At 38.9% G+C, this 24,260-nt stretch overlaps 1 protein-coding gene across 1 annotated transcript in view; it reads left to right on the forward strand.

Moving 5' to 3' along the window:
- Ubn2 (ubinuclein 2) overlaps positions 1 to 24,260 on the forward strand; it is a 67,227-nt gene that overhangs the window by 32,440 nt on the left and 10,527 nt on the right. Inside the window, exons 9-18 of the mRNA XM_026788553.1 lie at positions 1,262 to 1,391; positions 4,133 to 4,251; positions 5,082 to 5,195; positions 5,712 to 5,855; positions 6,953 to 7,003; positions 9,248 to 9,290; positions 11,448 to 11,498; positions 12,680 to 14,230; positions 21,870 to 22,101; positions 22,360 to 22,449. Of these exons, the coding sequence (XP_026644354.1) occupies positions 1,262 to 1,391; positions 4,133 to 4,251; positions 5,082 to 5,195; positions 5,712 to 5,855; positions 6,953 to 7,003; positions 9,248 to 9,290; positions 11,448 to 11,498; positions 12,680 to 14,230; positions 21,870 to 22,101; positions 22,360 to 22,449 (2,525 nt within the window). The remainder of the gene's footprint in view (positions 1 to 1,261; positions 1,392 to 4,132; positions 4,252 to 5,081; positions 5,196 to 5,711; positions 5,856 to 6,952; positions 7,004 to 9,247; positions 9,291 to 11,447; positions 11,499 to 12,679; positions 14,231 to 21,869; positions 22,102 to 22,359; positions 22,450 to 24,260) is intronic.

Below are 24,260 nucleotides of genomic sequence, written 5' to 3' on the forward strand. Positions count from 1 at the left end.
CTGGAACTAGCTCTTGTAGACCAGTCAGGCCTCAAATTCACAGAGATCCACCTGCCTCTGCCTCCCGAGTGCTGGGATTAAAGGCATGTGCCACCACCACCTGGCACTGCTTTACTTTTAAAAGAGGAATTGAGATAGAGAAGAGAAAAATGTTAGTCCCACTAAATGAGAGTAAAGACCAATGAACAAAACTTTCTGGTCAATTTTTTTTTTTTTTATTGAGCTCAACATTTTTCTCTGCTCCCCTCCCTGCCTCTCTCCTCCCCTTCAATCCTCCCCCAAGGTTCCCATGCTCCCAATTTACTCAGCAGACCTTGTCTTTTTCTACTTTCCATGTAGATTAAATCTATGTTAGTCTTTCTTAGTGTCCTTTTTGATCAAATTAAGCAAGCTTTAGCTTCTGTCAGACAGAACTGTCTCCCTAAAGCCAGGTTTGAGAAAAATAGCATTGAACATAGGAGAAATTGGGGCTTTATATAGCCCAAAAGACTGCAAGGCTAGGGTGTTTCCAAGGGGTTTTTTGGTTACATAGGAACTTGGTAGAATGTCTCAAAATTATTTGGCAGAACATCTTAATCAGGGTGGAGGTCAGGTGTGGAACATGTCAAATTCCAGAAAAGGGTAAAGACATGCTTAAATTTAAGTTTTACAGAAAACAGGAAGGAACTTATTTCGACCCTGTAACAAGATTCTAAACTTAAGATGGAGTCAGGTTGAAGTATCAAAAAGAAATTGCTACTAGACAAAATAAAGATTTAACATTTAGTTTTCTGTCCCCAAAAGGGAAGTGAGAACTAATCATTTACAATAAATTAAGTAAACTATTAAGTAACAGCTGTGTCACAGGCATAAAAGGAAAACAAAGATGAGGAAATTATCATGTGCACATAGCTGGGTGGAAAGGGCCTTGCCTTTTCAGATACTTTAAAGCAGAGTACTATAGGAACTCTGGGAGTGTAGTTTCAGAAATACCTGCCTGTACTTGTTTGCTTTCTTCCTTTTCTGTTTTTGTTTTTGCTTTGTTTATTTTTCAAGACAGGGTTTCATTCTATGTAGTCCTGACTGTCCTGGAACCTGCTTTGCAGACTATTCTGTCCTCGATTTCAGAGATCTGCCTGCCTCTGCCTCCACCAGGTGCTAGGATTAAAGGTGTGTGCCACCACCGCCTGGCTAATTTCTGGCTTATATATGGATGCTATATAAAAAAGAATTTTATGATGTTTACTATTGTGTGTTTTGTTTTGTTTTGTTTTGTGGTCAGCATCGAGTTACAGCTACAAGAACTAGGCCCTGTCATTCGTAGTGGTGTCTACTCCCATCTTGAAGCATTTGTGCCATGTAATAAGGAAACACTGGTAAAACGTCTAAAGAAGCTACATCTTAATGTCCAGGTAAGTGGAAGAATAGTACCTAGATCTTCGGTTTTGTAACCAGTAAACAACATGTTTGCTTAGAATCTTTGCACATTCATCACTTTGTAGTCCTGTTACATGTGTTTAATAACCATAGGGTATTTATTACTAAAGGTGATTAGGAGCCTCTTCTTTTGGGCTGGTGAAACGGATCAGCCGGCTGTTGTTGAGCAAGCCTGACAAAACTGTCCTCTGAATTCCAGAAATTTTCCACAGCATAAACAACTCCATAGATAACCCTCACACACAATTTAAAAAAAAAAAAATATTTACATCGATAGTTGATAGCTTTAGATGAAAAGTACTGATTCCGAAGGGATAGATTCTTTGTCTATAAAGTCAATGTAGTAGGTACAAAAACCAGGATTCTTTATTAAGGCACCAATATCTTTAAACAAAGACTTCTTTTGAGTTGAAAAATTATAGTTCCTTCTTGATTCAAAGCAGGTTAATGAACAAAAAAAAATGTGTTTCTGTCTCATATTTTGTGTCTTTCCTGGCAACTTTAGATATTGGCAATTGGAACAAAAATTCAAATGACAAAAATGGGTAACTGATAAAATAGAACTAGAAGTAGAAAAGCTTTTTAGTGGGGTTTTTTCTTTGTGTTTTGTTTGTGACAGGGTCTTACTATGTGGCCGTGACTTGACTGGCCTAGAGCTCATAATGTACAGTAGATTTCTGTCAGACTCACAGATCCACCAGCAGTGTAAAGGTATGCACCATCATACCAGCCCAGAAAAACACCATTTTGTGTAGTATAAAACCCTTTTTCCCCCTTTTGGAGGAGGTATTTTGTCTTAGATGAGCCCAAATAGAGCAGGGTTTACATTTGGGTACTAGGATTGTAGGCCTTCATCACCTTGCCTGTTTTTGTTAATTTATGTTTTTAATTTTTATTTTCTGTTTGGGTGTTCTGCTTATATGTACATCTGTATACCATGATTGTTCATGGTGGTCACAGAGGCCAGAAGAGGGTATTGGCTCTCCTGGAACTGATGTTAAGGATTGTGGTTAGCTCCATGTGGGTTCTGGAAACAGAATCTGGATAGCCCTGGCTGATCTGGAACTGGCTATATAGATTAGATGGCCTGCCTGCCTTTACCTCCTGAATACTGAGATTAAAGGCATGCACAACCATGATTGGACTCACCTCACCTGGTTTTATGTTTTTCCAGGAATCAAACCTAGGACTTAATGCATGTTAAGCAAACTTTCAGTCAACTGAGCTAAATCCCCAGCCCCAGATCATAAAATATTTAGGGCCAGCTGTAGTAGTGCACTTCTTTAATCCCAGCACTCAGAAAGCAGAGCCAGGCAGCTCTGGCAGCTTGAGGCCAGCCTGGTCCATATAGTGAGCTCCAAGATAGGCAGAGCTACATAGTGAGACCCTGCCTCAAAAAAATGATAACAAAATAACAACAAAATACTTTTCAGAGAAACATCTGAGGTTTCATGTTTGAAGTTATTTAATATCCCATTGGCTGTGAGAAAAAGGCACCATCTATCTTGTCTTTGTTGATCTTTATATAAGCTCTTTCATACCACTTATATCCATTGTATTAGGAGCTTTACATTGTTTGAGCTTCATATAAATATAAACAAACTGTTTTCTTCTCTATCTTGCTTTCTAACACCATATTGTACTTCAGCTGTATGTTGACATATAGTAGAAATCCATTTCTACTGATGTGTCTATAGCTTTCTACCATATGAGTGTGTCTCATTTAGTTTCACTGTTGATGGATATTTGAAATTTCCCAGGGTCATCTTAATTAGATAATTCTTCAAGAAATCTTGGTAATAAGTGTTAAGATTTTTATTCCAGATACCATTACATGCTTAGTTTATTAATTAGTATCTATGGCTTAGGTTTCTAGTCATAATTTTTATGTTCTAATACATCTTTTATCAAAAGGTGTAATGACTTGTTAAGGGTTGGGGGTATAGTAAAGCTTAAGTAAAGACTTGCTTAGTATGTCTGAATCTCAATCTACATTATAAAAAGCAAAATCCTTTTGCTTTAGTGAAGAAAGAATTAAGATATTTCTGTGCCTATGACAATGATGAAGGTTTTAAGCACTTAAGTATATGTTATTTGTAAGATGAAAATGCTGTTGGCTGACTTCAGCTGTCAGATACAAAATTCTTATTTTCCTTTCTATGCTGAACCCATATGGAGAAGAGTTTCTCAGTTTCCTCTTTCTTTTGGCCTTGAATTTAAGTTTTGCTTGCATCATAAGTTATAATTGCTAGCAGTAACTGGGAGAACAGGTTGCCCGCATCCTGTTGGTAGTCACCAGAGCAGATTGTGTGTTGTAGTATTTTAGAATAGTGTCTTCCTTGGCTATATCTCAACACCAGGAGTTAAACAGTAGTCTGGGCAATATCAGTCCCATTTTCTATTTGTATTATAATTCATTCATAAAACTTATTGGCCAAAATTTGGACTCATTCTTAAGAATGTGAAGGAACACTGTTTCTAGGGCAGCAGACAAAAACTGGGACTCTGCTTGGTGTAGTGGAAAACACAGTCAATGTAATTTTTCTTCCAGTGTACCTTGACAAGTCGGGGCTGTAGAAGAAGTGTCATGTTAGATAATATTTCAGGTCTATAATCAGTATGTAAAATGTGATTTTACCTATTGAAGTTCTGCTTATAGAGTAAGTTTTGTTATATTTGAAAAAAAAAAAAACTCCAAATATATTTACCCCTTCAGGATGATCGTTTAAGGGAACCTCTGCAAAAATTGAAGTTGGCTGTTAGCAACGTCATGCCCGAACAGCTATTTAAATACCAGGAAGACTGCCAGGCTCGCAGTCAAGCCAAGTGTGCCAAGTATGTACCTCTGCTTTGGGCTGGTTTAGAATTGACAGTGACGTTTGGTTGATATTCTTTTGTTTGGTTTTATTTTGTTTTGTTTGTTGTCATTTGTTTTTGGCCTTTTGCTTTTTTTGAGACACGATTTCTGTGCAGACCTGGCTGTCCTGGAATTCAGCTGTATAGACCACGCTGGCCTCAAACTCACAGAGATCCACCTGCCTTTGCCCGCCGATCTCTGGGATTAAAGGTTTGCACTGCCACTGCCCTGCTTAGTTGATGTTCTTAAGTAGTCCTCATTCTCTAGACACCATGTATACAGTTAAAATGATGTAATCGAATCTTTTCTAAGTGATGTGTCACTCCCACTCAACTGCTTTTGCTGTCAAAAGCGAAAGGCTTTGTCTGGTTAGTGTATAGATGCGAACAAAACAAGAGCCAAGGGAGGCATAATAGGATGTACCTATAATAACAGCAATTAGGAGGTTTCAGCAGAGTGATCCAGGTTCTAGGCTAGCCTAGGCTTCATGCTGAGACCTTGTCTCAAAAAATAAATAAATAAAAATAAAAAAGCTAAAACCTAATGCTGCTTAAGGCATTTCACGTCTTAACCAATTATACTAAGCTAGGACTGGACACAAAGTTTGATGTAAAGGCTGAGCATTTGCACCTCTGTATTATAGTTCAGGACCTTATTTACTCATCCACTTCATACTGGCTTCATGTGGAAATACTGCCCCCTGTTCTGTCTCAAGTAAACATTTGGATGAGCAACTGAAGTATTTAAGTACTATATGGTCGTGAATTCTGGGTTAAAACTGCTTAATAAAGTGTTATTCATTTTTTAGGGTGCAAGCAGATGAAGAACGGGAAAAAAATGGATCTGAAGATGATGATGAGGAGAAACCAGGGAAACGAGTCATAGGCCCACGAAAGAAATTCCACTGGGATGACACCATTAGGTGAGCTTTCTTAGTCTTCATTTATAGGCAAAGAAATGAGAAGAATCCCCAGAAGTGGAGGACTAGATCAGAAGCAACCAAAGAATAGTGTCTAAGAAAACATACTCAAGAATAGTAATCCAGTGTAATGGCCTCAGAGGCTGGTGCTTTGGTCTTCATATAATACATTTTATCAGCTGTTCTAATAGTGAACTGAAGTCATTCTGTTTGCATAAGGACAAGCATGTGATATACTTGTGTGAACTGTCTGCTTGCTTTACCCCAGGGAGACAACTCTCCTTTTCAGTCTTTGGTCACTAAAGAAAGGTACCAAAGGCCATTGTTTGATGATGGGAGTTGATGTAGTGCAGTGAATGATCAATATTAGAACTTATTTCTCTTATTATAGTCTGAATACTTCAGTTAACATTCTTTATTGCCACCAGATTTGTGTGCTTCAAAAATAACTGTTTTGAATCTTTTTTTAAGTTTTACAATTCACATTTTTATATCAGTATATATTTTTAATTTGTTTAGAACTTTGTTATGTAACCTTGTTGAGATCAAATTGGGATGCTATGAATTAGAGCCAAATAAAAGCCAATCTGCTGAGGATTATCTTAAATCCTTCATGGAGACAGAGGTGAAGCCACTTTGGCCTAAGGGCTGGATGCAGGCAAGGTAAGAAATATACTTTTGTTGTTATAAAGATATATTTACAGACAAACATACATCAGATTGATTTTGCTTAGAACTTATGTTTGGAGGGGTTAGAGGGAGGAAAGAGAAGGGGGGAAATTGTAATCTAAAGAAATATTTAAAATGAGCATACATGTTTAACATTAGTATATCAAGAGGACCCCCATCTCAAACCAACCCCCCCCAAAAAAAACCAACTATTTTGTGTGTGTGTGTGTGTGTGTGTGTGTGTGTGTGTGTGTGTAGTGTTTCAGATCATCAGCACTTAACAAAACAAATCTTGTGGAACTAGAAATAAGATGGGTATAAAGATGTTTTTTGTTGTTTTTTTTATTCAAACTTTTTATTTTTTTGCTTTTAAGTTGAGTAATAGGGAGAAAGGACTGTAGATAATAGTTATAAACTTGAGGAGTTTTTAACAGATAGAAAGGAACCACATAATAGATTTAGAACAGAGCTAGATGTGGTGGTACACACTTATAACCTAGCCCTAATGAGAATATACAGAGGGCTGCAGGTTTGAGGCAAGTTTATACCAGAGAATTCCAGGTCAACTTGGGCTATGTTGTGAAATACACTTTAAGAAACAAAATTGCTAGTCATGGTGGTGCATGCCTCTTAATTTCAGCACATGGGAAACAGAGGCAAACAGATCTCTGTGAGTTCAAAGCCAGTTGGGTTTAAGTAGGCCGTGTTGACCTTGAATTCACAAAGATCTGCTTGCTTCTGTTTCTTGAGTACTAGGATTAAACTCATGTGCCACAGTGCCTGGCTGGAGAAATTTTAAGAGAATAGGCTATCAACCTATCATCCTTAAAGTAACAAAAACAACCTTTTCTATTGATTTGTTAAAAAATCTGAATACATAGAAATAAAGTTGTTACTACTTTTGCTTGATAAATAAGTAAAAATCAAATGGTTAATGATTTTGAGTTCAAGGTCAGCCTGAGTTATAATACTCAGTTTGAAGGTAGTCTGATCCACACAGCAAGATCTTTTATGTAAAACAAAAACAAAAAGTGGAGCAATTACCATGTTATCTGCTATAAAAAATAATTTTGTCTTTCTAATTTTTCCAGAATGCTTTTTAAGGAAAGCCGGAGTGTACATAATCATCTCACCTCTGCTCCGTGAGTAAATGCTGGCTCTAGATTTCTACACATGCTTTTATTCATGTTATGGCTTCTTTGGGGTGTTTCCTTTTGTTTTTCTAAGACAGGGTTGAACTCTGTAGGTCAGGCTGGCCTGGATCTTAGAGATCCACCTGGCTCTGCCTCTCAAGTGTTGGGATTAAAGGTTGTGCCACCACTACCCATTCATGTTATGGTTTTAAAAACAAAAATATTACTTACTAAATGCCCATTGACATAGGTAAGCTTACAGGACACGTCCATAAACACCCCCCTCCCCCCGCCTTGCAAGCTTACAGTGTTCATCCTTGTGTGCACAACTGGCTATAGTAAAAATATAAAGCAGATTTCTAGATCTGCAAGATGGTTCAGTGGATAAAAGCACTTGTAATGCGAATCTGAATTGGAGCCCTAAAACCCATGGTAAAAGGAGAAAACCAAGTCCTGAAAGTTGCCCTCTGATCACTGTATTGCCTTAAGGCATGTTTCTACCGTACACACACATACAGTCACTCACAAAATCAAATTTTAAAAAATGTTTATACCAGGAATTAAACACAGGTCCAGCATATGCTAGGTAAGCACTCTTTTGCTGGGCGGTGGTGGCGCACGCCTTTAATCCCAGCACTTGGGAAGCAGAGGCAGGCGGATCTCTGTGAGTTCGAGGCCATCCTGGTCTAGAAGAGCTAGTTCCAGGACAGGAACCAAAAGCTACGGAGAAACACTGTCTCGAAAAAACAAACAAATAAATAAATAAATAAAAAGAATGAACCTTTATTCTCCTAATACACTGGAACATACCATGTTTTGTTAGTGTTTGTTTTGGGGATACATATTGATCCACTGGAATGTAGCTCAGTTGGTAGAGGACTTACCTACCATGCACTAAGGCCCTTGGTTCCATTTCCAGCATTTAAAAAAGAAGTTACTGAAATATTAAGTTAGTGAGTTATAAATGATTTAAGCACTTCAATGTACCTTTAATTCTATTAAGGTATTAGATTATCATTTTGGAGTGATATTACAAAATTCTTATTCTCCTTTTATGTACACAAAAGAAATGGATATTTTTCGTTTTAGAAAGGACATTTTGTTAATATATCATCAGAGATCAATTGTTTCAGTTATTATTCTTCATTTTCTCTTTTAAGACAAGATCTTGCTTTGTTGCCCAGTTTGGTCTTAAACTCCTGGCCTCCAAGTGTTCCTTCCTCTGCTTCTCAAGTAGCTGAGATCATGAGTGCTTGCTACTGTGTCTGGCTCCCTCAGTGATGGGCACTGAGCCTAGGTTTATACATGCCAGACAAGTGTTCTGCCATTGGGCTGAATCCTAATCATCTCCTCAGCTCTTAAAAATAGTTCCATTGTTACTACTACCTTTGTGTTTTATTATTTTTTTTAGTCAGAAAACAGGATATGTAAATTTGACTATTTTTTTTTTTTTTTAATTTCAAGACAGGGCTTCTCTGTGTAGCTTTGGAGCCTCTCCTGGAGCTAGCTCTTATGGACCAGGCTGCAAACTCAAAGAGATCTACCTGCTTCTGCCTTCCAAGTGCTGAGATTAAAGGCATGTGCCACCGGCTAGCAAATATGTCTTAATGCTCTAATAGCTTCCTCCAAAAAAGCCATGGAGAATTAGTGTTGCTTCCCTGAAACTGCATATTGACAGGTGTTTCTGCTGGTTCCTAAGTGTTCAAAGTTTTTGTTTTACATAACCCTGGCTGGCCTGGAACTCACTATGTAGACCAGGGTAACCTCAAACTCACAAAACTTCCTTCTTGCCTTCTAATTAATTTGTTAATTTGTTATCATTCTAACAATTTTTTATTTTTGCAATTAAAAATAATTTTTAATAAAACCTTAATTTTTTTCTTAAAAAAGTCATTAATAACTCGTCCTGATTTGAGTATGCCATATCCTGAAGATGTTTCCCTACAAATAAATCGTGAGTTCTTACCAATCCATTGAAATGAATCTCCTGAGGCTAACCTGTTTTGAGTCATTGTATGTTTTGTGTACTTACATGTAGCTTTTATTTTTCTATTTATATTTCTTTCTTTGGTAATTATTTGGCCTTTTAGTCCATCTGAATTAAAAAAAAATATTGCTGACTATTCCCATGCAAGCTGAGTAGTTACTTCCTTCAAAGAGTTTTCTAAATAGTGGAAAGAATTAAGGTAGTCTACTTTAATTCCTAATATATAACTACTCCTGAATGACCTTTGTTTTAATCTTTTATCTTAGAGCAAAGAAAAAGGTGATTCCTGCGTCAAAACCCAAAGTCAAGGTAAGAATCCAGCAAATCTGTAGTTGGTCCTTAATGGTGAGTGTTGGGATAAATTCTTAGAGGAAAGGACACATGATATTTAGCAAAGATTAATAGGTGCTATGCTACGTTGCTTGTTTTTTACTTCATAAAAGTCCATTTGAGGAGTAGATTGTTGTGGAGCTGTGGAGATTTGCATTCATTATTTCTGCATAGGAATATTGGATAAAGAATCTAGAAGAAAACATACTGAGTAAGGTAACCCAGACTCAGAAAGACAAATATCATATGTACTCACTCATCAGTGGCTTTTAGACTTAAAGCAAAGAAAAACCAGCCTACAGTTCACAACCTAGAGAACCTAGACAACAAAGATGACCCTAGGAGAGACACACATGGGTCTACATAGGAAGGAGAAAAAGACAAGATGTCCTGAGTAAACTGGGAGCATGGGGGTCGTGGAAGAGGGGAGGAAGGGGAACAGAGAAAAATGTATAGCTCAATAAAAACAATAGAAGAAAGAAATATTAGATAAAATGTAACAAGTGTTCTTTATAACATTTGAATAACTGGGCATAGTTGCATATGACTTTAATCCTAGCACTTGGGAGGCAGAGGCTGGTGGATCTGCAGTACAAGTTCCAGCACAGCTAGGGCTACTCAGATAAACCCTGTCCCCCCCCCCCCCCAACAAAATAGCTAAAATTATAAATACAAAGAAAGTGGTGGCCTGCTGCTGAGGCCTTCATTGCCCTTGGAGAGACTACTTATTGCCTTATGGTTTCTTTTCACTGTCTTCTCAGAATATGACAGGTAGGGTTTTCTAGGGTTAGTAGTCAGAGATAGAAAAGAAGCCCATGTGGAGAAGGCTTCTAAAAGGACGTATTTAATTAATGACAGGGAGGGGAGCATCTGTGTACCAGCAGAGAGAATTATCTGTCTTGGCCAAAGGTTCTAGATTGGAGAAAGACTGTCTTGCCTGAAAATGTCCCCTTTGTTAGGAGTTTAAATTGCATTACTTGCTCAAGGTGGCAGAGTAATTTACTGATTTAGCAGTGACCCAGGGCAGCAGGTAAAAGCAGATTCTATGCCATATAATGGTCCACATCTTACCTACTTACAGCACAAGTCAGGCATAAAAGCTATAGGTGGATTTCAGGCAGAGCATATATTCAGCATGTCAGAGGCCCTGGGCATAAATCCAGCACCACAAAAAAAACCCCAAACAACAATAAACAGACAAAACCAAAAAAATCAAGAGCTTACTGTCTGAAATATAGAATATGTAAGGGGATTTATTAGTACAGGTTAGAGTCAGTGGGCATCCACCACAAATAGGTGGTAGGTTTGTTAGTTTAGAACATAAAGTACCTGGACGTCTGTGTTGGTACATATCTGTAATTCCAGCATTCTGGAGGCAGAGGCAGAAGAATTGAAGCAAGTTTGAGGCCAGTCTCAAACATAACTTCAGGCCACTCAGGGAATCATAGACCCTGTCTCACCCTGTTCCTAGCCCCAAAACAAGGAATATAGGATAATCTTAACAGTGTTTAGGAGAAGCTGTATTGTGAGCCTTCCTCCATTCCTTCACTGCCAAAATTAATATTTGAAGTGAAAAATGTAATAAAAATATCCTAAAAAGCAGGCATAGTTGGTTTATGAATATAGGTCATTTGATAAGTGCTTGCCTAGCATGCGTGAAGCCATCACATCACATAAAACAGTCATGGTAGTGCATGACTATAATCCCAGTACTCAAGAGGTAGAGAGAGCAGTAGAATCAGAAGTTCAAGCAAAGATTGAATGATCAGCATGATCCTTGGCTTGATAGGGAGTTGGAGGTTAACCTGGGATATATGAGACTCTGCCTTCCCCAAAACTAATTGAAATAGAAACTTTGTATTGGTAATACCTTTGCTATGACCGCCCCACTTCAGTCCTGTACTGTGTCTAATGGTGGAGTAAATAGTATACTCGGATTGTCCACATGTGCAAGCTTATGTGTCGTGTGCTACCCTCTCATTTTAGCCAGCAGTGGGACCCTAGTGGGATTATACCAATGCTTCTATCAGTAGTGAGGTGTGCAAAATGGAGTTCTTAGGATGGAGATTTAGAACAAGTGCTATGGAAGTTAGAGTATAAAGCATTCTTAACAGCTTACTTACTGTAACACCCTAGGAGGTGATGGTAAAGACCCTTCCTGTTCGTTCTTTCCCCACTATGCTGAAGGTAAGTGATGTGGCTGTACACATCAATATATGAGATTCTGGGTTTGGGACTTTTTCTTTCCAAGGAATTAGTAGAGCCCCTGAAATGATGTATTGATCTGTGTAGTAGTTTTGTCTTTATCTTAAACATAAAGTTAGTCTAGTATTTTATATTACTCCCAACAAATAAACAGTTGCTTTTTGACTTACTAATGTTTTTTTTTACTCTGAATACTTAAAACTATAATTCTCTTAACTCTTCCTTGAATTTTAAGAAAATTTATTCATTTATTTACTTATTTGCTTATTTATTTATTTTGGTTTTTCAAGACAGGGTTTCTCTGTGTAATGGCCCTGGCTATTCTGGAACTCACTTTGTAGACCAGGCTGACCTCAAACTGACAGAGATCTGAGTGCTGGGATTAAAGGTGTGCACCACCACCGCCTGGCAAGACAGTTAACAAGACAATCTGTTAACAAGACAATATTCACCTAGATGTTTAGCACTTTAATTACTAATATCTTTATTTCCTTAGAACAGAGCCTGAACTCATAGGAGACACTAAACACATATTTGATAAATTACAAGTAATGTTTATCATAATGAGTAGCAATATGATTTAAATATAGTTGGATAATTCAGTATTTCCCTATGTCCTGGTGGTCGGTAGCTATAGAAATGCAAGGAAACAGGGAATGAGAGCCCGCACCAGCAAACCTTACTAGAAAGAGTTCAAGTCTTGATACGAAGGCAAAGTCCCTGCTGAGCACCAGAAAAGTAAAAGCTCTGAGAACCTGGGATTGAAATGAGTTCTGAATTTGATGGAGGTAGAGTTAACGAGTGATGTCTCCCTCAGTCATTGCCCTTCAGCCCGTTTCAGGATCTGGTAAGATGACTTGCAAGGACATAATGGCATAGTGTGTCACACACTGTGTTATGAGGAGAGCTGGTTAGAGTACCCTCTTCTCAATTTTGTTTTCAGTAGTCTTCTCTAGATTTCTAGCTAAAAAAAAAAGAGGCCCAGTACAGTAACACAGGCCTTTAATACCAGCACTCAAGAGGCAGAGGCACATGGATCTTTGTATGTTTAAGTCCAGCCTGATCTATTTAGGGAGTTTCAATTTCTTAATCTTATAAAAACTAAGTTTAAAATTTATAATTAACTCTCTGTATTTTTTCCAATATAATGATACTTGTGCTAGGAATGTAGCCTGAAAAAAGACCCAAAGGCTCCTGCATCTTTGGTGGCTTCAGTTGGTGGTCCTTCCACGAGCTCCAGCACATCCATCATTGCCTCAGCCAGCTCTAGCTCAGCACCAGCCCAAGAAACCATCTGCCTCGATGACTCCCTGGATGAAGACCTTCCCTTCCACTCATCTTCACTGGATCTTGTATCAGAAGCTTTAGCTGCCATCAACAATGGGAACAAGGGCCCCTCAGTTGGCTCAAGGCTAAATGTGCCAACTACAAAGCCTCGTCCAGGACTGAGAGAAGAAAAACTAGCAAGTATCATGAGTAAGTTACCACTGGCTACTCCCAAAAAATTAGATTCTACTCAGACTGCACACTCATCAAGTCTTATTGCTGGTCACACGGGGCCAGTACCAAAGAAACCCCAGGATTTAGCTCATACGGGCATTTCTTCAGGCCTTATTGCTGGTTCTTCAATTCAGAACCCTAAAGTTTCCTTAGAACCTTTGCCAGCCAGGTTACTCCAGCAAGGACTGCAAAGGTCAAGCCAGATACATGCTTCTTCCTCTTCTCAGACTCATGTCTCCTCCTCCCAAGCCCAAGTTGCTGCCTCCTCTCATGCTCTGGGAACATCAGAGGCCCAAGATGCTTCTCCGTTAACACAAGCAACAAAGGTGCACCAGCACTCAGCTGTCCAGCAGAACTATGTGTCTCCATTACAGGCCACCATTAGTAAATCACAGACCAACCCAGTGGTGAAATTAAGTAATAACCCCCAGCTTTCCTGTTCGTCCCAACTACTCAAGACTTCAGATAAGCCACTGATGTATCATCGCCTCCCTTTGTCTACGCCATCACCTGGAAATGGGTCTCAGGGGCCCCACCCCCTGGTTTCTAGGACAGCACCCAGCACCACTACCTCCAGTAATTATTTAGCCAAGGCTATGGTGTCACAAATCTCCACCCAGGGTTTCAAATCTCCCTTCTCAATGGCTGCATCTCCCAAACTTGCTGCATCTCCCAAACCTGCCACATCCCCCAAACCTTTGTCCTCACCTAAGCCTTCTGCCTCACCCAAGCCCTCTCTGTCAGCTAAGCCTTCAGTATCAACTAAACTTATTTCTAAATCCAACCCAGCTCCCAAGCCTGCTGTATGCCCGACTTCTTCCAGTCCAAACACATTAGTAGCCCAGAGTAACCATCCCTCAAGTAACAACCCCGTCCATAAACAGCCCAGTGGAATGAACATCAGCAGACAGTCTCCCACTCTGAATTTGTTGCCCTCAAATCGCACTTCTGGCCTTCCATCTACAAAAACTCTTCAGACCCCTTCTAAATTAACAAACTCATCATCCACTGGAACTGTTGGGAAGAACAGCTTGAGCGGAATTCCAATGAATGTACCTGCCAGCAGAGGTAGCAACCTTAACTCAAGTGGAGCTAATAGGACTAGTCTATCTGGGGGAACAGGAAGTGGAACACAGGGTGCTACTAAACCGTTGTCTACTCCACATAGACCAACCTCTGCCTCAGGGTCTTCAGTGGTAACAGCCAGTGTGCAGGTATGTATGTGATGTGCATTCATGTGATAAATGTAAGATTTGAGCAAGCTTCCTAAGTCACCTTTATGACTTCCCATATAACATACACAATGTATAGAATGTGCTTATGCTAGGCTGATAACAGCTATGGCCATGGATTGTTCTCAGTGTTGACATCATAGTGCTGGGTGAGGTTTTTGTTGGGATGTGTGTTTTTTATTTTTTTCAACCAAGTATCAATCTTTGTGTATGGTGCCATATACCTGTAATCCTAGCACACAGAAGGGTGAAGCAGGAAGAACTCAAGTTGAAGGCCAGCCTGGGCTATATACAGGGAATTCTAAGCTAACCTGGGCTGCACAACAAAGTCTTGCTAAAAATAAAAACTTTAGAAGGTAGGATGGGAACTTGGGGTTGTTAGCTCAGTGTCTTTATAACACGTGTGAAACCCCAGGTTCAGTCCCCAATATCAGGAAAAGACTCAGATTTACCTTAACGTTTGTTTTGGAAAACAGAACTTGAGTTTGTATTTAAAACTTTTTCTCTTAGCCAGACATGCTGGCACACTCCTACAATTCCAACTCTTGAGAGGTAGAGGCCTAATGACCAGAAGTTCAAAGTTACCCTTGGTTACGCAGTCAAGTTTGAGGCCAGTATATATAGGCTGTATGATACCCTGTTGAGGGTAAAAAATCTTCGCAATCTCTATCTTTTACTAAAAGCAAGAACAAAAAGTATTAGTGCAGAAGTTTAACATATTCAGTTGTCTCCCTCCCTTTTCTTCTGTCTGTATAAATGTGTATGGGGGCATGATGTGCATGTTGGGTGTAATGCTTAAGAAGGCCAGAGAGGGCGACTGATCCCTGGAGCTGGAGTTAACAGGCAGGTGTCAGCCCTGACTTGAGTGCTAGGAAGCAACCTCTGGTCCTCTGAAAGAACGAGTGCTCTTAACCATTGACCATTGATCCAGCTTTTTTTTTTTGTTTATTTAATCAAATTTATACATTTGTCTTTAAAATTTTATCCTCTCCAAATTTTATTTTACATTAACTTTTTAGTTATACATGTATAATTCTGTCCACTTAATGTTGGAATACCTGCATACCATAGTTTCCCAATGGTTTGTCAAGTTTTAGTGTAAACATGCCTCTCTCTGTTAGCCAAGGTCTTTGCTAGAAGAGGCATAGATGGTATTTACTTCACCATTGCTCTCTCAGACTTAATCTCTCCTTTCTGTGTTGTAACACTTACACGAGGGGAGACTTCCACTTCAAATTCATTGCTTAGTGTTTAGGATTATTTTATTCTCCATGTAAGTACTGTGTTTTGTCTGCTGAAATAGCTAGAAAATTTACCTTTAAACCCCAGTATTCTTAGACTATAGCTATGTTTATCTAGTTTTCATTAATTTTCGTACTTAGAACATAGTGAGCCTCAGACCTGGCTATTTTTTCAGCTCAAGAATATCTTATTCTTGGCCAGCGAGATGGTTGAATGGGTAACAGTGCCTGCTGCCAGGCCTAATGATTTGAGTTTGATCCCTGGAAACTCGGGCAGTAGAAGGAGAACAGATTCCTGAAAGTCATCCTCTGACCTATGCGCACATATATGGTAACACAGTTCTCCTAACTCAAGAAGAAATGTCATTTTAAGAAGTTAAAAAAAAAAAAGCAAAGACTGTATTATTTTATGTTTGGTAATTGTTTCTGATCCAATGCTTTGCTTAGACAATGGACATTTGTATATAGGTCAGACTGACCCAGACCTGCTGTACCCCTACCTGTCCCTGAAACGGAGATTCCTGGCATGTGCTGCCACACCCCACTTAGGTTATTCTGAGAACTTTGTTCTTTTTAAAGAGAGGATCTCACTCTGCCGCCCAGGCTACTGCAGCATAAGCTGCTGGGTGACAGCCTTGGACTAGCACATCTAATTTGTTGTTCATCTATTTCTTGGCTCTGACTTCTATGCCATCTTGTATTGTGTTCATTTCTCTACCTTCACTATATTTTGAGACTTTCAAAGATTTAATTCTTCACATTAATGATGTGTGATTTTTTTTTCCCTCCTGGAAGTAATACATTGTCACTATGAGCAAATTTAGAGACAAAATAAAAACCACCTGTGCCCATCACGTTTCATATGTAGGGTATTTTAAGGCTGTTCTGAAAAAAAAACTGTCTTATACAATGTCATGTTATAAATATATTTTATGATATACAAGTGCTTAGGTCCTAAGTCTTTAAGAACATGACTCTGGTTTGGGAAATGAGTTGTCTACAGCAATGCTTTAACTTCATGCTGCTCCAGTTTTTGTGCATTAGGAATTTAATGAAAAACTTTCCCCTTACTATTTGTAGGGGCTTCGTGCAGTTTAGTATAGTGTAAGACTTGGTGCTGAATACACTTAATAATACCAAGTTATCATTCTTCTACTCACATGGGTTCAGGATTGCATACTAATGTAGAACAAGTTCAGTTTACTAAACATATGGATGTTTAGTCTCTTAAACATCTTTTCATAATAAAGAAATAAAGCTGAGTGAGTGTTCGTCATCTGCATCCTAGCCCAGGAGTCAGGACGATCACTTGAGCCCATAAGTTTAAGACCAATCTAGGCAAGCTAGTGATACCGTAACTCAAAGAGAGCGGGAAAGACAAAAGGGGAGAGGTGAACAGCGAAGCTCAAATGCTGATAGTGGGGGTTGTTGGTTACACTTGTTCCTTATAGATAATTTGTGAGTTAGTCTTTACTAATGTTCAGACTTGCTAAAACGGCGATTCTTTCTAAAATTAACCTTTAATTTGGTCAAAGGAAAAAAAGAAATGGAATTCTAAAAAAAAAGTGATAGTTTCTGGCCCCATACCTTCTTATTATCCATACTTTTGTTCTTTCTGAGACAAGACCACATACTGGGGTTATAAACATGCACCACCATATAATAACAATCAGGTATGGTGTGGCTTACCTTCAATACCAGGCAGAAACAGGTGGATCTCTGTGAGTTTGAGTCTAACTTTATCTTCATAGTGAGTTCCCAACCAGTCAGGACTACATAGGGAGACCCTGTCTCAAAAAAGAATGAAGAAATGAATGATAAACTCTTAATTTCATGAATGTTACCGTTATGTTACCGTGTCATTTTCATTATGAAAATAAGAATTACAGTTCTTCTTAGCTGTACCATTTTGCTGAAATAGTAATCAGATTTTGGTTAAATCTTCCATGACGTAAGTATTTGTTTCGTTATCAGAGTTATGACTTCATTTACTTTCTTATAAAATGGTAAGGGAGTTTTCTATACTTAAAAATTGGCTTTGTGTCGGTTTTTATGTCATTGCCTTCAAGGGTCTGGTTAAATTGTCCTTCACCTTTTTTCATCTCTAAAATCTACCTGACCATCTTGTATTTGATTATCATTTATCCTAAAAGAAGCCATTCACTGTCTTAAGAGTAGTTGATCTGTCAGCAAGAAAGCTGCATGACAAAAATGCATGTTCCTGACAAGTTCCTTCCCGGTACTCTTCCACTCTTGGGTCATTGTATGACTTGGAAACCCCAAGATTCCTGCTTTCTTTGGTCTGTTTTTCTGTCTCACTGGTTTGACTAAAGAAAAAGTCAACAGTTGATTAATGTCACGTCACCTCTGCCACTGGTAGTTGTTTACGTATGACATAGCAGCTCTGAAGCCTTCTCAGCTGTTGGTGGCCTCCGGGTATTATTAAACACAGGTGCTTAAAGCGATGTTCCTTCATGAGGGGAGTACATTTGGTATCCGGTCTTGTGAAGCCTGCATTTCCTGTCTACAAGGGATCTGCAGTGCTAGCCACAGCACAGTAAAAAGATGGATCATTTAACAAAGGCTGAGAGTGAAAATATTCCTAAGTCCAAGCTCTGTCTACTTTCCTTACAGAACTGTCTTCCTCTTTATTGCGCTTCAACTTACTTTGTATTTGTTACTTTATGACTCTAAAAGCCATCATTCAGTGAGCAAATTGAGTGCCATGTGCCAGGCTCTGTTCTATGTGCTGGGGAACCAGGGTGAATAACATACTACATCTGCTCTTGTGGAGCATATATTCTAGATAAGCTAAATATCAGTTTTATTTTAAAAAGAAAGAAGCATGTGCTATGAAAAAATGTTAAAAATTGATTGTTGCTAACATAAGGGACTACAGAAGACCTATTAAAGGAAATACTATTTTATTTGAGCTGAGAGTTGAAATAACAGGTCATAGCCATGCATAAAGAAGACAGGAAATTGGTATGAGCTAGAGGAAACAGCAATATAAAAATGCTGAGATGAATGTAAAAAGAGCCTGAGATGAAAGCCCGTGTGTGTGTGACCTAACTATGGGGATAAACCTACACTAGGTCAAGGGGGCCTGATAAGGGACAGTAAGGATTTGAGGTTTATTTTGTGAAGAAGGGAACCTGTTGGAAGGTTTTAACCAGAAGAACGGTCTGGCTACATATCAGAATATTATTCTAGGTGAATAGGAAACAGCTGTCTCACCAAACAGAATGAGTAGCTCTATAGGATCAGGTGCCTACCTGAGGAAAGCAGTTTCCATTCATAAAAAACATGTCTGATTATGGACACTATGTAGTCTGCTTATATAGCCAATGTTGACAGCCTTTCTATGCTCCCAGATATTATAAAAGTGGGATTTTCTACTTCTGAAAGTGCCTAAACGCTTAAATGTCAGTGTAACATTGCGGTCACCTGGTAATTCTAACTTAGTCATAAACAAAATTAGGTTTGAAAAATTCTTAAAAAGTATAAAATATGAGTTATAGAATATTTTTTAATTGCTGGTATTAAAATTATTTTTAAAATTTGGAATTTGTCCTAATTTATGTTCTCTATCTGTTGTAACGCTTCAGTTAGACTCTTGGAGAAAGGCTTTAAAAGGTTCAATCATTTGCGTTATTTACTGTTTTTCACTGAGAGAAAATTTGGGGCACAACCTTGGAGATTATCTTGACTACAATAGACTTATGTCTAAAATGAAGGAACCATTTCTTGCTTACTTTTTAAACTTTTTTTATTATGTATTCAGTGTTCTGCCTGCATGTATGCCTGTAGTCCAGAAGAGGGCACCAGATAGTTCCTGGGAATTGAACTCAGGACCTCTGGAAGAGTAGTCAGTGCTCTTAACCATCTCTCAAGCTCTTGCTTACCTTTTTTTTTTTAAGATTTATTTATTTATTTAATGTATATGAGTGCTCTGTCGACTTTATGCCAAAAGAGGGCATCAGATCACACTAGAGATGGTTGTGAGCCACCACCACACCATGTGGTTATAGAAATTGAATCCAGGACCTCTGGAAGAACAGCCAGTGTGCCCTTAGCCCCTGAGCCATCTCTCAAACCCACATTCTTGCTTACTTTTAAACTGATACGGGATCCTTTTTATCCTGATCACTTTAAGACAGTAGTGTTTGTAACTGGATATTTTTTCTTAAATGTACCCACTGTGTATCATAAGAGGTATAGTAGAGAGAAGGGCTGGCCGCTCTTCAAGGTGTCTATAACAAAGTGTTGAGGATTACTGCTTGGGTGGAAAGAGAAGGTTGGGTGAAGAAGAAACTCCTTTAGTTTATGAGGCCTGCAGACTAAGGTTGATGTCCCAAACTCCTGGAAAAAGAAGTGCTTGCTGATGGCAAGACAGTGGAGGGTGGGGACCAGGTGAGTCCAGTTTGGACATGTCAGGCTAGCTGAGTGTTAGAAACCCATGTGGTGATACTCACTAAACTCTGGTTCACAGGATTAAAGTTGAGATGACAGGTCAGAACTGAGCTTATAATAACACAGGAGATGCACAAAGTGGAGAAATGAAGTTGTGGAACTTAAATAAGATGACTTCTTGAGAGTGACCTCACTTTTTGTTCAGCAGTGGTGTTAACCCTGGGGTGCCACATATGTATGGGAAAGTTCCATATATTTTCTTACATGTTACGAAATAAAACCTTTAGCCTTTCCCATGTGTAGTGGTATCTGAGACATGCCTGTAATCATCGTAGTTAAGAGGCTGAGGCTGGGATACTCGGATTTCAAGGTGGTTTTTTTTTTTTTATGTTACATAATGAGTTCCAAGCCAGCCTGAGATACATAATGAAATGCTGTTTGAAAAATAAATAAAACATCAACCTTTAATTAATGATGTTTTTGGTAGAAATAGCACACAAACCAACAATATCTAATATGTATCATTAACTTAAGAAAAAAGCTTTTTGGGGCTAGAGAGATGGCCCAGAGGTTAAGAGTACTGGCTACTCTTCCAAAGATCCTAACTTAATTCCCAGCAACCACATGGCAGCTCACAACCATCTATAATGAAATCTGCTTCCCACTTCTGGTGTGCAGGCAGAACACTGGGTATAATAAATACAATAAGTATAATAAATAAATAAATCTTTAAAAAAGAAAGAAGGAAAGAAAAGAACGACAAGGCTTTTTGGAAATTCTACCTGGCCTGTCTGTAACTTGCTATGTAGACCAGGCTGGCCTTGAACTCAAAGAAAGCTGCCTGCCTCTGCCTCCCAAGTGCTGGAATTAAAGGCATGTGACACCTCCACTGACCATCTCTCTAGTTTCTAAATTTAAAAAAAAAAAGGGAAATAAAATTCTGTTTTATTGACCACAGTTGAAACTATCAATTTTTTAGCTGAAGAAGCATTGTAGTCTACAAAAGAAAACTACAGTGGCAGGACAGTAGTATGTAATGTTTGTGTCTGAGAAAGTTGGATGTGTTTAAAGTTGATGATAAGTGCCCATCATGAAGAAATATCAAAAGTGGAAAAAAATCTTGTCGCATAGAAAGCCATTGGAAATACTGAATTAGCTCAAATATATTTATTTGAGTGTACTTAACTAGTTTCCCATAGAAGCACATCGACATTAGCAGATTTCTGATTCATCATTCAGGACCTCAAAACTCACATAAAGAAATGAGAAAATGCTTTATACTTTGAAAGTCTGATTTCAAAAAAGTGATGTAATGAAAACCAGTTTTAGTGGTTCTGGAGAGATAGTGTGGAAAATGAAGTATTGATTTTGGAAAAGGATTACAAATAAGATTAGATTATGACTGGGAGATGGGAAAGATGCAGGAAGAGAGAGAAAGAATGTTGTGGGAGGCTTCAGTTGGCGCCCTTTGTGGTATAGTGTGCAGCTCTGGGGAAGCACAGGTAAGACCAAGGATGAGGAGTGCTCAGGGGGCCTCGTCTGTGTCAGGTGCCGTGACGAAAGCACAGTAGATGGGAGCAGCAGCTGTAGGCCTTGGGCCAGGAAAGAGTCTGCGGAGTCCCAGGGCATTGACTTGAATTACTCCTTGTGATTCATATCTGTAGTTTTGGAAGGAGAAGTAGAGAAAGGGAGATTGAGGCTTACAAGCAAGAATGGGCATTGAACAGCTAAGAAGCAAACTACAATGCTAATACGAGAACTGTACATACAAAAGTTTTCAAATGTTGTTTGCAGATTTTCAGAAGCATTATTAGTAACTCTCTGGATTATATTTTTCACTTCAGTCTTAATTTTTCTCTCATTTGTTAGAACAGATAAAGACACAGTCTTACATCCATGAAGATGTTAAATCAACTTAGGTGCAATGCTTTATTTCTTATCTATTTTGACCCCTGGTTTCTACACAGTCCACAACAGGAGCATCATTATTGGCTAATGCCTCACCTCTGACTCTCATGACATCACCTTTGTCTGTAACAAATCAAACTGTGACTCCTTTTGGGATGCTGGGTGGCCTTGTTCCAGTGACCATGCCCTTCCAGTTTCCCTTGGAGCTACTTGGCTTTGGAACGGACACAGCTGGAGTGACAACCACCTCGGGATCTACCTCAGCCGCTTTCCATCACAGCCTAACTCAGAGTAAGTGGGGCTCTGTTTCAAATGAACTAATGGACCGTCCACCCGCATTTCTGTTATGAAGTATGTAGAAGAAAGTCAACATGGGGGATTTCTTAGCATACTCATGGCTGTATTTACATAAGTCAACTCTTTACATGTGTGTGCTGTAGTGTTAGAAAACTCTGGAGCTGGGGCTTAGGCCGGCATTAGAGAAGACAGAGTCTTACTGAGTTTGAGTTAACATGATAAAGATAACTGACAAGTCTGTTTCCCTCTCAGATTTACTAAAGAGTTTACAGCCGGGAACTCAGCATGCAGCAACACTTTCCCACTCACCTCTGCCTACACACTTACAGCAAGCATTTAATGGTAAGCAGCTGCTTGTTCCTATTGTGTATAACTGAGTGTAGATGCTGATTAAAGTTTCTTCAAACAGTGTGAATAAAATGATAAAACATTGGGGGTTTTCATTTACCTGGATCCTCACTCGCAACAGACACTTTTTTCTTAAGAAAAAAAGGATAAATGAGATCTATTAGACACATGGGGAAAGAATTTTATTATATAGATATGTTGCCTAATCACGAATTCATAAAATAATTATCCAGAGTCCTAGATGTTGACAAGAAGGTTCAGCAGGTTAATGTCCTTGAGTTTTGTCCCCAGAACCCACAAAAAAAGGTAAAGGGACCAATTCCACAAAAGTATCCTCTTCACATGAACACTGTGGTATGTGTGCCCACACATACAAGGTGTTTGGAAGTCATAGCAGTTAAAGTCATTTCATGCTCTTACAGAGCATCTATGTGGCATCTCATAGCCACCTGTGACTTTAGGGGATATTATGCCCTCTTTTGGCCTCCATGGACACCAGGCACATACATACAGGCAAAATACCCATACCAGTGAGAACAAAACTAAAACTGTCTTTACACTAGTTTACTCTTGGGCATGGGGCAGAAATTGGAGCTGTGCATCAGTCTGGAGGCAATAGGCTATCATCAATTTCATGGTCATTCCTGTGATCAGCTGCCCAAGACTCATTCTTGAGAAAAGGAACATAAACCCCATCTGACCTTCCTGCTCTTGATTGGGCTTGAATATATTCCTGTTCTGGGATCCAGTTGGGGACAGGAGCTCTTGATGATTGTCATAAATGTGAGGAAGTAGACAACCAGAATTCTTGATGGTTCCATCTCTATGGGAGCTATCTCTTATTTGGTCAACCCTACTCTCCCAGCACAAGGAAAAGATGAGTATTTTCCAAATAACTGAAGTTTAATGTTTAAAACTCTTCATTTAAAAAATTGGATGTAAGCCGGGCGGTAGTGGCGCACGCCTTTAATCCCAGCACTCGGGAGGCAGAGGCAGGCGGATCTCTGTGAGTTCGAGGCCAGCCTGGTCTACAAGAGCTAGTTCCAGGACAGGAACAAAAGGCTACGGAGAAACCCTGTCTCGAAAAATTAAAAAAAAAAAAAATTGGATGTAAGGCCTTAAAACTTTTTGGATTTCCAGTTGTAGAGCTGCCAGTTTGAAAAACTTCACCATCACTTCTCTCACCCCACACTGAAGATAAAAAAGGTGTCTCATAGCTGTCCTATGGGATCTAATAACAGTAACTGATTGAAAGAGTCTCAGCTGGTAAACAGAGGTCAAAAAAGGTTGTCTTTGCTTTTGTTTTCAGAGACAGGGTCTCTCTGTGTAGACTTGGCTGCTCGGGAACTTGCTTCATAGGTCATTCTTGCCTTCAACTCACTATGTGCTGTGTGCCACCAAGCGTGAGTGGCACAAATAATAAATATTTGTGGTCTGCAGTTGTTAAAGTCATTTAGTCTTTTTTTTTTTTACAACTACTTAAATCATTGTCATATAAAATAGCCACAAATAATTTATAAACAAGCAAGTAAAGCTGGATTCCAATAAAACTCTATTAACAAAAACAGATGATGGGCCAGATTTCGCCATGGGCCATGCTACACTAAACGCTCATTTAAAGAATTTCAGTCTAGTTGATAGAATTGTTTTATTTCAATAATTAACCAAAGTTACTTTATAATAATCACTAACATTGATATAGTTTTTCTTCTAAGGACAGTGTTTTAATTTTTTTTTAAATGTTTTCTAAGATTCTTGGATATGAGTGAATCTGGCCATGTGACTTATGATCCCTACTCATTCCT

This window comes from Microtus ochrogaster, unplaced genomic scaffold, assembly GCF_000317375.1.
Source record: "Microtus ochrogaster isolate Prairie Vole_2 unplaced genomic scaffold, MicOch1.0 UNK4, whole genome shotgun sequence".
NCBI classification, from domain to species: Eukaryota; Metazoa; Chordata; class Mammalia; order Rodentia; family Cricetidae; genus Microtus; species Microtus ochrogaster.